We start from the raw sequence: 13,114 nt of genomic DNA, 5'->3' as shown, positions 1-13,114 counted from the left end.
CACCCGGTCGCGGAGTGTCTTCACAGGAAGTGGCAGGAGCTGGCACAGCCAAGGGACGGAGCCATAATACAGTCATGTCTTGCCCAGGGCCAGGGGGCCATGCAGGGGAGGAGAGAGTGGGAGGAAATTCACAAGGCAGGAGTTTCTATAGAAATGCTGCCCAAGTACATGGGGTTGACACTGCCATCGCAGGCTGGCCAGAGCCTTGCCTTGTCAGTGGTGGCAATAATCTTCCCTCCAGGAAACAGACTGCTCCCTCTTTAGACTCTGTAGGTTAGGGTGGTTTTTTTCATTTAAATATGAAATTATTAACAAAAACATAAGCTTTTCCTATAGCATAAGTTCAGGGGAAACTGATCACATACTTCCAGATGTAGGGATCGGAGCTTTAGAAAAGACAGATTACCGAAAGAAGGGAGGGCCAGGTTGTTGCCTATCATTTAAAAAGTCATATCCCACGTGACACAGTTCAAATCCAGGCCTCAGTGGCTTGAGAAATATGCCAGGCATGTAAGTGCATGACCGAAACCCTGGTGAGATGGAGCGGTTAGGAAGGGACATGTGTGGCATGGCCACATACTCTAGGGTGATTTCCCCTTCCTATCAAGGGCATGTGCCCTCTCGCAATTAAAATAAAGGACGAAAATGGATCACAAACCACCTAGACTGTCTACCAAGGACAGAATTGTTTTTCCTTTTTTCTTTTTCTTTTTTTTAAGTTTGCTATAGGACATTCACACTGGTTCAAGAGCGACAGAGAGAGAGGAGAAGTGAAACCACTGCTGGGCAGTGGCCATGCCACAATCCTCTCTTCCATTCTCTTGGGATTTGGGGCATGCACACACGTGCCCTCAGGTATTTCTCAAGCCTCTAGGATCAGGACTCAGACTGTGAGTGCTTTCTCACTTCCCCAATCTCTCTCTGGTCACGTGGGATCCAGCTGCCAACCTCCGCACCACCAGCTGGTCCCAGGGACAGGCACTTCATACCCCGGCACAGAATTATCAAGTTGAGATCTGAAAGTTTTTCTTTGAACGTTGGCTTTAAAGTGAAGCTGCTACACAGCCAATGTGAAGAGGGAAGTAACTCACCCACCTACGAGACTTCCTTTAGCGACATGGAGCTCATTCTTGCCTGAGGAGATCCAGACGCCGCTGTTATTGACCCCCAGGAGGCTCGGCTGGCACTGAAGCTGCTGAGACCAAAATGCCATGCGCAGCTTATCTGCCACCTTTTCTACAGGCGCCTGAGCTGCTGTGGCCACAGAGTGCGTGGCATGGATTATGGTCTGGAATAGGCTGCACTGGTCAAACACCACGTAGTCCGTGACGCTCACCTGGCGGGAGCAAACAAGCAGAAATCGTCCATCAGGATGTTACAAGGGCCCAGTCTCCGTCACCGGGGGAGGAACGACCCATGCTCACACTTTGAGCTGTTGGTCACGAGATGACCCAACACACGTGCACGCGCATTGTTGGAGGACCAGGAGAGGTGCACCAGGACACCAGTCACTGCTGACTGTAACTGCTTCTGAGGGCTGGTTAGAAGGATGGAGGGAACTGTCCCATTTCATTTCGCACACGTTTATACTATACAGATCTGTTACAATGAGCATGTGTAACTATTATATTTTTAAAGACAGAACCTCTGCTGCAGTCCTCCCACCTCAGCCTCTGGTAGCTGAGAGCCTGGGCCTCCTGTGTAGTCTCAGCCTCCTGAGCGGCAGCGTCTCACTAGTCTGTGCCACCATGGCTGGGCTGCTGCGGGCGCTGTTTCTGCGATGAACCAACACTCTCTTAACAAGCCTTTTATTTATTTAAAACCTTTTTTTTCCCCAGTGGTTTTTGCCTCAGGGCATGTGCTGGAGCGAGCGAGCGAGAGAGAGAGAGAGAGAAAGAGACAGAGAAACATTGAGGGGGAAGGTAAGAAATCACCTCCCAGGGAGGATGGTCATATTGCAATCCCTTCTCCTCCATTCTCCTCCCAGGATCTTGGACACATGTGTACGCACACCCAGCGTGATTTTCAGGGGTCTGGGTCTCAAACCACGGTTGCCCATGTGGGAGTCCAGGGACGTAACTACTACTTCATCTGTTGGCCCTTAATTTATTCTATTAAAGCCAAACTCTTTCTTTCCTTAACATTTATTTATGGGGCAGGCAGATGGCATGCTAGTTAACATGCTGGACTCGACATGGCTGACAGCAGTTCAAGTCCCAGACCTGGTGGCTTGCTTTCTCACTTTCCTGATCTCTCTCTGGTAAAACTAAAAAATGATAATAATAAATAAGATTAAAAAATTCTAAAAAAAAAAAAAAAAAAAAAGACACATTTGTTTATTAGTTGCGACTTTTCAAGCTGCTGGGTCTGGGATTCGAACCACAGTTGGCCATGTCGGAATCTAGCGTCTTAATCACCAGGCCACCTGTTGGCTCCCAAAAACCTTTTATTCTAATCAGAGGGAGAAAGGGTAATTTTGCTTTTTTAGTTTAATTTTTTCTTTCTTTTCTTTCTTTTTTTTTTTTTTTAATTTTTGGTATAGGATGTGTGCACTAGCAGGGAGTAGGGGGGGAGAGAGGATGAGAAATCATTTCCAAGGGAATGGTCATACTGCAATCCCTTCTCCTCCATTCTCCTCTTGGGATTTTTGGGTACACATGCATATGTGCCTAGCATGATTCTCAAGCCACCATATCCAGGACTCGAACCCATGCTGGCTATCTAGAATCTAGCACTTTAACCATCATGTCACCTGTAGACCCATAATTTTGCTTTTAAATTCAGGTATTTCTGGGGCTGGCTTTGTGGCCTGGAGGTTAAGGCATCTGGATCCCACATAGCTAGCCATGTGGTTTGAATCATGGCCCCAGTGGCTTGTAAAACACCGGACATGTGTGCATGAGTGCCCCAAATCTCTACAGTATGGAGAAATAGAGGAGAAGGGATTCAGTGTGACCAAGCCCTATCGGGGGGTGTTTTCCCCTCTCCCTCTTCCTGTTTCTCTCTGTCTGGCAAGTGTATATGTTCTCTGGCAAATTAAAACAAAAAATCAGATATTTTGTGTGGACAACAGTACATATACCTAGAATCATAAAATGAACTTTAAAAAGTATTGTAAGTAGAGTAATAAAATAACTCAGATAGAAACTGGGGCAGCTAATAATTAGGCCAGGTCACAGCATAAACTAGGACTGTCTTGGGCATCTGGAAACCACCTACTCGCCCCTGGAACATTCTTGAAAAGCATCGTACAAACAGCTCCAGAGACTTTCCTCTGGGGCATTCACCCCCTGAGGAAACGCCTCCTTGCCTGGGCAGCTCTGATTATCGCGAAGTCTTCACAACATGGGTCCAAGTCTGATCCCGCACAGCTTCTGCTCACAGCTCCATGCTGCTGGGTTTGATGAACAGCCAGTGAAGGCCACGTTCCCAGGTCACGGATGATGAGGTGGGTAAAACATTTACTACAGGGAACTTAATTCATAATAAACACAACAAACAAAAAGGAGTGACGGTGAAAGTCAGTACTTCACTGCTTGCACCAATAATGCCCTTTCCTGTCTGTAAAGGGCCTCACTGCCTGTGCACCGCTGCCCTAACTAAAGTCTAGGGATGGGGCACCCTAGGCCCGAGCTCTGGGGACACACACAGGGCACCCTGGGCCCGAGCTGTGGGGACACGCGCAGAGCATGCTGGGCCCGAGCTGTGGGGACACATGCAGGGCACCCTGGGCCCGAGCTGTGGGGACACGCGCAGGGCACCCTGGGCCTGAGTTGTGGGGACACATGCTTGATGGCTGAGGGAGCTATGCACTTCCAAGGGGTGTGCTGTGTATAACCCACAGTGGGGACTCTACCAAGGCCACATGCACAGTGTGTGGCAGACCCAGGCCTGGCACCCCAGATGCACAGACACACAGGAAAGAGAAGAGAGGCCTAGCAGTCCAGCAACCAAGCGCACCCCTGGCTTCAGCACTGCAAGTGACCATCACCCAGTGCCTACCACACCTGCCTCCCAGTGTCCCTGAGACGGCTGTCACACTGGGATCCTCCAAAGATAATGTTCTAGTGATTACAATACACTGAGAGCTAACCGTCTCCATGCTACTTAGAAGCAATTTGGTGCACATATACTCTGTGTGTGAGTGTGTATACAGTACACAGAAGAACATGGAAGGTTTTTAAAACCTTTTGTGTCAGTAGATATTACTAGAGTATCCAACTAAGGGCACGCACATACAAGGTACAAGTTCTCTGAAGACCAAACATACCCTATTTCTCACATTCCATCCGAAAGGCCTGAGAGCTGCCAGTGTAAGCCTGGCCTCGACAAAGCAAGGCTGAGGTGGCTACAGCCCGGGAACCAGTGGAGGAGGGACACTGGGGAGCCTGCGGTTCCACGGCTGCTGACTGCTGCGGCCTGGTCCAGACTGGGAGCCAGCACAAGGTGCAGATGCTCCCTCAGAAAGCCCTGGGGCCGTTCTGCCTGGGAGTTATGTCACGTTGGCTTCATTGCACCCTCCTGTTCTTCCCTTTTCTGAGAAGATGTACGAAAGTCCTCCTTTCTCTGCTGAAATACCAATTACTTAGAGCCTTTCCACCATGCAGACATAGATGAATTTTAATTGTGGGTTGGGTTTTCAAGCCGATTGTCTAGTCTCTTTTTTTAGAGTATTTGTTCAGAATTAAACATTGTTATTACCTAGGTTTTCAAATGGATGTCACTGGGTTTATTCGCCCCGTAATGATAAACTTCTAAACCAAAGTAAATACATGAAGTCTGTATTATTCATGCAAAGAGGTCTTTGCAAGTCATTTCCTACAAGGTCAAGTCCTGCACGTTCCTAAGGAACTGAACCATGGCGAAGTCTAACCTGCAAACAGTGCAGTCAACGCTGTGGGTTTAATTCCACCTCTTTAAGGAAAAGAGAGGGGTTAAAGAAGGGGAGACACAGTCCCTGCTGGACACCTACCTGCCACCAGTGGTCATCGTCTCCATGGGGCTTCTTGGACACTACGCCGGTCCTGAACCACAGGTTCCCGTGGATGTCCAGGGCCCAGAGAGTGTGCTGATCCCCAAGAGTTATGCAGACAGGCTCCAGCGCTTGCCGTTCACTGAAATGAGGAAGACAGAGTGAGCACCCGCATGCAGAGCACCCCGCTCGTCCAGGATGGCTGCACAGAGCTCTCCTGGTGGGCGTGGCGTAAGAGCAGAAAGGAGCCCCACACACAGGGAGCAGATTGCTGAGTGCCAGTGAGAGACACCGAGTTAAATCACTGTGTGGTGTAAACTGTTCCAACTGGGGTCACTACTGATAGTCACACTGGAGACCCAGAAGGGCAGAGAAAGCTCTCAAGAGAAAACAACCTAAGGAAAAAGGGAGTCGGCACAAGGAATTCAAGGCCCATGAGTCCCTCCGTCTCCTTCCTCCCCTTTCTCCAGGGAACCAGAGAAACTCACCCTGTGTGCCAGCCTAAGGGTGCAGCTGTCCCTGGGCAGAAGTGCCCTCCCCACTGCATGAGCCCCTCCCCTCCTGCCTTCTGAGAAGGTCGTCGGTGTGGAGGTCCAGCTGCAGGGGCTCTGTGTGCTGTCTCCCCGACCTCTGCAGACAGTGGTGACAGCCCTGCCTGGCACCCTCCGTTCATGGGGCTCCCACTGGAGTGGGAGCTAAGGAGGGCCAGGCTGAGCCCCAGCTAGGTCGGCACACCCAGTTCCCAGCACAGCTCTGGCTAAAGACAGTGTTCCCCGAAGGTCTACAAGGCTGTGAAACTCAAGCCAAGAATGTCCTAATCCAGAGGCCAGCAGGTGGCCTGGTGGTTAAGGTGCTGGATTCCCACATGGCCAACTGCAGTTTGAGACCCAACCTGGTGTCTTCACAATCACAGGGCATGAGTGTGTACATGCCTAAAATCCTGATAGGAGACTAGAGGAAAAGGGACTGTGGTGTGGCCATCCTCCCTAGGGGGTGACTTCTCACTCTCTCTCTCTGTCTTTCCCTGGTGAACACATGTGCCCTATGGCAAAAACCTTAAAAAACAAAAATCCTAATCCAGTGTTTCTAAGGACTATTAATACATCCACATTAGCAACAAGATTCAATGGCAATTATATACTTAATATCTTGAATGGCTTAAAGTAAGCTAATATGGGACCAGTGGTTGGCGTAATGGCTATGTTGCTGGACTCCCATGTAGTTGACCGTGGTTCAAGTCCCGGACCCAGTGGCTTAAACTCACGCCGGGCATGTGTACGTGTGTGCTCAAGATCCCAAGAGAAGAATGGAGAAGGGACTGCGGTGTCCTGGGGGGTGATTTCTCGCTTTCTGTCTCTCTGTCTCTCTCTGTCTTTCTGATGAGCACACACGCTCTACAGCAAAAATCTCTCTCTCTCAAAAAAAAAGCAAGTTAATAAATTATAGTTCAGAGATCAATTTCAACAGACTAAGATGAAAATAAAGAAAAATATTCAGACCCAGACTACAATCTACGCAGAAGCCACCTACGGCAGAAGTTCTGATAAGACTGCACGAGACTCACAGCTGACGTGGGCTGCACAGGACGGCCTTTGTTTGGACAGCTCTGACCGGCATGCTCTGCTGGCCAGGGGCAGGCACGGGTGTCTCCAGATCAGGCTGTTGGACCAGCACTGACAGGCAGAGAGAAAGCACTCGCCCTGGACCTCGGCAATGCTTCGGCCTAGGACAGGCTGCCAGCATGCCTGAGGGCGAGTCCGGCTGCGCAGAAGCAACAAGTACCTGACGATGTCCCACTTCCACTGCTCGCCTTCTGGGCAGAAGCTGCTCACGCCCTCCCGGTATAGGAGAGCCCGCTGCTCCGTCAGCGCCCATACCACACTGTCGCGGGCTGTGATCTGGGACAGTGGACAAGGACAGTCGACTCTGACGGCTCTGGCACAGGGGCGGTCCACACTGAGACCTGCCGGGAGACGGGCAGAGGCCCCCAAAGACACACAATCAGGACTCGCACCTCACTGTGACCTGGCTTGCTTTTATTTCTCGCACTGGTATTTCACTACGCTTTTTCGCAATGAGCGCTTGTGCTTTCATGGTTTGGTCAACATTGGATGGTGAGATTCTGCTGAAACTTAACATATACTAAAGCAGTTGTAGACATGCTTTCAAAGTCGAGGGAGTGATAAGTCACAATTACCTGGTGCCCCGAAGTGGCTGGAAGAGTCTGGGAGGAGGAAGGTGAGCACCAAGGGGAGCCAGCCTGCGCGGGCGAGCAGGGCCAGCCTCTGCCTCACGGTGCACTCAGTCAGCACTGGACCCGCAGGCACCTGGGGGATCTGGGTCCCCACGCACCCGGGTCTTTCCCTCACTCCCTGTGGCCACCCCGAAGAGCTGGCAGAATAGCTGTTGCCTACAGCACGGTATCCGGGCCTAGGCCCATGCCCTCCAATATCGCAGTCTTTGGGCTGTACTCCTTTGCACAACACCGGGTGAGCATCACCACAGGACATCCTGCTCTATAGACCTTGGGTCAACCGCAGAAACTAATCTAGGTCTGAGCGGAGCCAGGCTCCTCTGAAACCACTGCCCTGGTGGTCCTTCTGCTACAGCTGGCTAAGAGGTCACCCACTCCTCACCCCCAGACCAAAAGCAACCCTCACCACACCATGCATGATACTCAACCGTGTTGGCAGACAGGTGTGCTGTGCCTCACGAGAGCCACCTCCACTTACGGGAAGACACAGTCAATGGCAAGGGAGCCCAGGTCCAGCCTTGGGCCTCGAGGCCGACAAGGTGCCAAGCACAGCTTGAGTTCCTACACACCTGGGAGAGCACCGATGGCCCAGGGCCTGCAGTCTGATAGACCTCCCCAACCACGGTTCATCGCAGGTAACAGATAACATGGCCTCTCAGAATCAGCAATATTAAACGGTTAGAGGACTGGTCTTTACATAGATCCAAAATGACCCTCTGACAACCAAAGAAGAACTACTGCCCGGTCCTTCCCAGACACTGACAGATCACACTCCTTTGGAAGAGGCTGACAGTACGGAAACCCTGACTTTCCTCCTCGTTTGTTTTTAATAAACAAGCTGCACCGTGCCTCTTCCCACAGCTAAAGGTTTCCCTAGGGCAGTTTCCTAGGAAAGGCTGAACTGCTATTTAGAGCAGATTATTTCTCGTCGTTTTTCCCAATCCATGAGTACGTACATAGGAGCTGGGCTTTCACCTGGCTGAAAAAAACCAGAAATCCGGCCACTTAGGTGTAAAGAAGACTATTCTAACGTCACTTCTCCTCCATCTTTCCTCTTAGGAACTGATAGGCGGGAGATGTGACAGTGATTAGCACGAGGAGAGTAAGACTGTTTCTGACCCCACTAAATTCTCTTCATTCTTGGCCTAACTTTGTCCCGCACTGAATTTGTGTCACACAGTAGCACCATTCCAAATGTGTTTAGTGTAAGTCTTAGCCCTTCCCTGTGACTGCTCCAAGCATGTCATAATAGAACAGGGTGCAGGAGGAGGCAGTGGCGCCTCCAGTTACCTGTCTGCAGGTACAGGTCGCCATTGGTCCTGATGACCCAGGCCGAGTCTTCGCTCAGGGCCACGAACGTGGCCTGGGGCAGGGCTTCGTACCAGTGCCGCTTCCCCTTGATGGTAACCTTCCCGCAAGCGAAAGCTCGGTTAGACTTCTGTTCAATCTTCCAGAGAAGGGCTCCTGTGAGAATTAAACTATATCAGAATTATCTACACAGACACTTCATCCCGGGCACTGTGAGGGACAAGTGCCAAAACAAACCCCACTGCCTCTACCCAAACCAAGAAAGAGCCCGCCAGCCAGTCTGAACCCTCGGCCACACCCACTGGCTTGTGGCTCCCTTTCCGTCTGAGATGGGGATCACCTCCACCTGGCGGGCTACTCTGCCTGGGGCAGGGCATGGCAGGCACTCAGCCCGGGGAGAAGTGTTGGTGCTGTGAGGTCTGCTGAGGTAAGGACCCAAACTAACACCATGTTGCACCATCAGTGCCTGCGGAGAGGTTGGGAAAACGAACAGCTTCTGGACCAGCAAATGGAAAAGGTGCATTTGAGCAGAGTGGGCCTGCTTTCGGTCAGCAATGAGTTCTGATGACAACAGAGCAAGGAGGAAGGGAGGGAGGGAGGGGAGTGAGGAGAGCACTGCAGGTGGAGGGTCTGGCACCCGCTGGTTTGGGCCGGGGAGAGGGACCACCGGGGCTGGCCACAGACACACCCTGGCACCACGTGGCACTGCTGCTCACTGGAGACATGGGCCCTGAAGGACACCTGGTTAATCTCATAGAGACGGCAAGTCCCTGCTAAGTCCCAGCTAGAGCAGCAAGGGACCAAACAGTTTGGAAATACAAAATAATCATTATCTTCAGTTTCCAAGTAGCTAGGGACAGGAAGAGAACTCAATTCAACTGTATGATGCCCGTTAGAGGATTGATCTTTACACAGATCCAAAATGCCCTCTAACCAAGTGAGTCATTATTTCAGCCAGTCTCTGAGGAAAAGTATTTTCAAACAAGCAGTGGAAGAACGCAAGCAAAAACCTGAACAAACTACTATTTTAAGTAGTGCCAGAGACCAGGGAGGATGAAGAGAAATGTAGCCTGAAGCACAGGGGCAGGACCTGACTTCGCCTGACCTCTACTCCAGTGTGCCAGCAGTGAACCTGGCTGCTTCGGGGCAAAAGCATGTACATGCTGCTCTCTGCCTCCCCCACCACCACCCTTGCTGGACAGGAGAAAGAAGTGGCCAAAATAGCAAAAACAAACGTGGGACCAGCAGTTAGTGTAATGGCTATGTAGCTGGACTCCCATGTAGTTGACAGCGGTTTGCGTCCCGGACCCGGTGGCTTAAAACTCACACCGGGTGTGTGTGCGTGCGTGCCCAAGATCCCAAGAGGAGAATGGAGGAGAAGGGATTGCAGCGTGACCATCCCCCCTGGGGGGTGATTTCTTGCTTTCTGTCTCTCTGTCTCTGTCTGTCTGGCGAGCGCACGCGCCCTATAGCAAAAACCTCTCCAAAAAACAAAAACAAAACAAAACAAAACAAACAAGGGGACGGTTCTGTTCATACGAGAGGTGTTTCACCCTCATAGCATCTCCTTCAGGAAATGCCTGTTCTAGTTCATTCGAAATGGCCTAATAATGGCATGAACGAATCAACAGAATAACTCATTCACCCAAAGCACCTAGCTACTTCCAAAGAATTCCTAAGAGAAAGTTAAATAATTGGAAAGCATCCAACATATTCATGGGCCTTTCTCCATCAGCTCGGTTGTTTTAAAGCAACACTAGAAACAGTACATTTTAATTTTTGTAAGAAGCTAGTTGGTACATTAACATCTCTTTTAAAAGCTCTCAAAATTCAAACTATTTGTATAGCTTACAAAAATATGTTCATGTGTTACCACTGCAATTAATAAAAAAATTAAATATTCAAGCAAAACACCCATTTATTATTCGTCAAGTGAAGGGAACCCTCAAACCTCCAGGAAAAAGTAAGTGTGTAGGACGCACAGCCCCAAGCTGCTGCCAGGCAGGTCTGCTAAGATGTCTGCAGTAGCGAGCTGGGAGCTGGTGCGGTGAAGGGAGCGGGCGGCGAACCTGAAGGGGACACCGCCACCTGCTGGACAGCATCTTCAAACTTCTGCCAGCGCAGCCCAGCGCCTGGCAACGCGCTGCAGAACAGGCCGCCTTTGTAGTCCAGGCACCAGACATATTTCTCGGAGACCACCAAGCTGAGGATGCCATAGCCGGGGCCCGAGTAGCCCATCCAGCTCTCTGCAAACTAACGAGGACAAAGCCCAGTAAGTGCTGTGGCAGAGGACACTGCTGCGTTCACCCTATGGCTACCAATGGGAAAAGTGAGCTGAGCACCATGCAAGTAACTCCGCTGAGAGGACCCCTGAGAAGTGGGGCTGAGCCCTGGCCTGCAGTCTCTGCACCCCCCACCGACGGAGCAGTCTGAAATGGGAGCTGTCATCGCCGTAGAGACCCCATGAGATGCCTGGACTTCCTGGGCACGTCACACTCTTCCCCAGTGCAGCGCTCAGGGCACGGCTTGCAGGAGTGTAGGTCGCGTGTCCCTCCCCAGTCAGACCGCCCTCCACCAGTGGCGAGCTCCGATAGTGCATGTGAATCGGCCTTCATTCTTGTCCCCTACAGCTGCACTGGGGCATGCAGCACTGCCATGCTGTCCTGTTTGAACCACAGGACAAGGCACACTAGGACAAGCTGGGGACACCCTGGCTGAGACATTTGGTCTGAATTTTGTGGATGAAGATTTTGTTGCCAGGATCCCTTTAAAAATGATAGCTAAATAAAGCCTTTGTACTTCAACAATTTCCTGAAACAGTAAAGAAAATCATCATCTTTGTACAAACACACCCACATGTGAACGTCAGCCACTGAAGAGCATGGCGCCCGACCCTTCTCAGACTGACCTGCTCACCATGGCAAACCCTACCTCTCTCTTCCCCTGAACACTCAGAGAGATTTCTAGGCTCTCCAGCTATCTGGGAAGGGGCCAGGAGGGGAATGCTGGGAGGGGACGAGATTCCTCCCTCCTAAGTAAGGGCTTTCCTCATTTCTGGATAGAATCCCAAAGCCTTACCCCCAGACTCGGGCTGCCTCGCAACCACGGGCACCAGGTGACCACCCACGTGGCTTCCCAGGGCCCCACGCCTTGCCCAGCCCACTCAGCTGTGGGGGCCTGAAGAGACATCTGACTCCCACTGAGACTCTGGGGCCCACAAAGGCGGCGTCCACAGGTGGTTGCCTGCCATTTGTACTCTGGCATTCCCAGCACAGACCAGGGCCTGGCAGCCAAGGACACTCAAGGACCCAGGGATGAAAAAGTGAACACAGGAGACAGAACAACAGGCCCAGAGCTCCTGGGACTTTGTATTCAAACAGGCAAGCAGTACGTTTCACCCTGAAGCCCAAGAGCAGAAGCTGGGGAGAGAAGGCCCTGGGGCTCGCACTGCCGCCACCTGCTGTGTGACCTTGTGCGACTTAACCGTTATGCCTTGGTTTCCTTCTGGACAGTGGGGACGACAGTTTACCTCGTTTTCAGCAAAGTATGAGGAGTTAAGCTTGTACAGGGTAAATCATGGCACCTGCACCCCGAGCTGTACTCTGAGTACGCAGAGAGCCCAGTGTCCCCAGGGGAGCATGCCCGGCCAGGAGTGACGGCTGGGATCCACACCTGGTATCTGCACGGAGGAGGAAACGTGAATGTGGCCGGCTCTGAAGCCAAACATGCCTGACTACTTGCTCAGGAAAGGCAGCGCTGTCTGGAGACAGCTCTTTGACATAAAATGCACAGGAACAGTCGCTGTCCCCTCACAGCACGGGCTCGCTGGACCCACAGGAGCCTAGATGCCCCAGACCTGGCTCCCGCACAGCCTAGGGGGCTTCGGGACCACTGTTTAGAGGCTGAGCAGTCGGCAGTTCTGGAAACGGCTCTGGTTCCAGCTGCGGGCCCCCCACAGGTGTCCCTGCCCCAACGCTCAGAGGTCTCTGCAGCCTGTGGGCATCTCCCACCCCTCATTCCTTTGAAGGCCCCCGGTCAACTGATGCTAAGTGCCTGCGCTGGCCTGAGTCAGCAGCAAGATACTGCTTTTGTTGGTAAAGTGGCTGACTGAGCAGGACGTCAATGATTTTCCCCCAGAGAGAAAGAAGCCTTAAATCTGGTTCCACTGCCCAAGTCCACATACCTGGTCTGACTTGAGAAGTCCGGTGTCACCTGCCCCTGGCTGGCTCTGGTCCTGGGGGGAGCGGCTAGCTCTGAGCTCGGTCACACTCGTCTCTGAGGATGACGATGGGAGCCCATGGGCATAGATGTCCTCCTCGTCACTGGACGTCAGCACCGGGTCCCCAGAAGGCTGCTCAGGCCAAGGCCTGTGGGCGCTGGCTGCCAAGGCAGAGACCAGATCTAGCTGTCTCCTCTCACTCCCCAAGTCACATTCGGAAGTGAACGCTTCTTTGTGACCTGCGTCATCGTCACTGACAGCATGCCAGGAATCCGAGCCAGGAGCCTCCATGCCGGTGAGGGCGCCTTGCTCTTTGCGGGGCTCCTCAGCACTGCCTCCACCCTCTGTGGCCCCAGGCAGC

The 13,114-nt window shown here is 51.9% G+C and overlaps 1 protein-coding gene across 1 annotated transcript in view; it reads right to left on the bottom strand.

Annotated features, from left to right (window-relative positions):
- The window catches only part of TECPR2 (tectonin beta-propeller repeat containing 2), a 128,704-nt gene that overhangs the window by 52,799 nt on the left and 62,791 nt on the right, over positions 1-13,114 (bottom strand). The window contains 6 exon segments of the mRNA XM_014592218.2: positions 1,096-1,336; positions 4,973-5,114; positions 6,755-6,935; positions 8,517-8,690; positions 10,604-10,787; positions 12,718-13,114. Of these exon segments, the coding sequence (XP_014447704.1) occupies positions 1,096-1,336; positions 4,973-5,114; positions 6,755-6,935; positions 8,517-8,690; positions 10,604-10,787; positions 12,718-13,114 (1,319 nt within the window).

This window comes from Tupaia chinensis, unplaced genomic scaffold (assembly GCF_000334495.1).
Source record: "Tupaia chinensis unplaced genomic scaffold, TupChi_1.0 Scaffold000671_2, whole genome shotgun sequence".
Taxonomy (NCBI): domain Eukaryota; kingdom Metazoa; phylum Chordata; class Mammalia; order Scandentia; family Tupaiidae; genus Tupaia; species Tupaia belangeri.
This window is presented reverse-complemented; position numbering and strand designations above follow the sequence as displayed.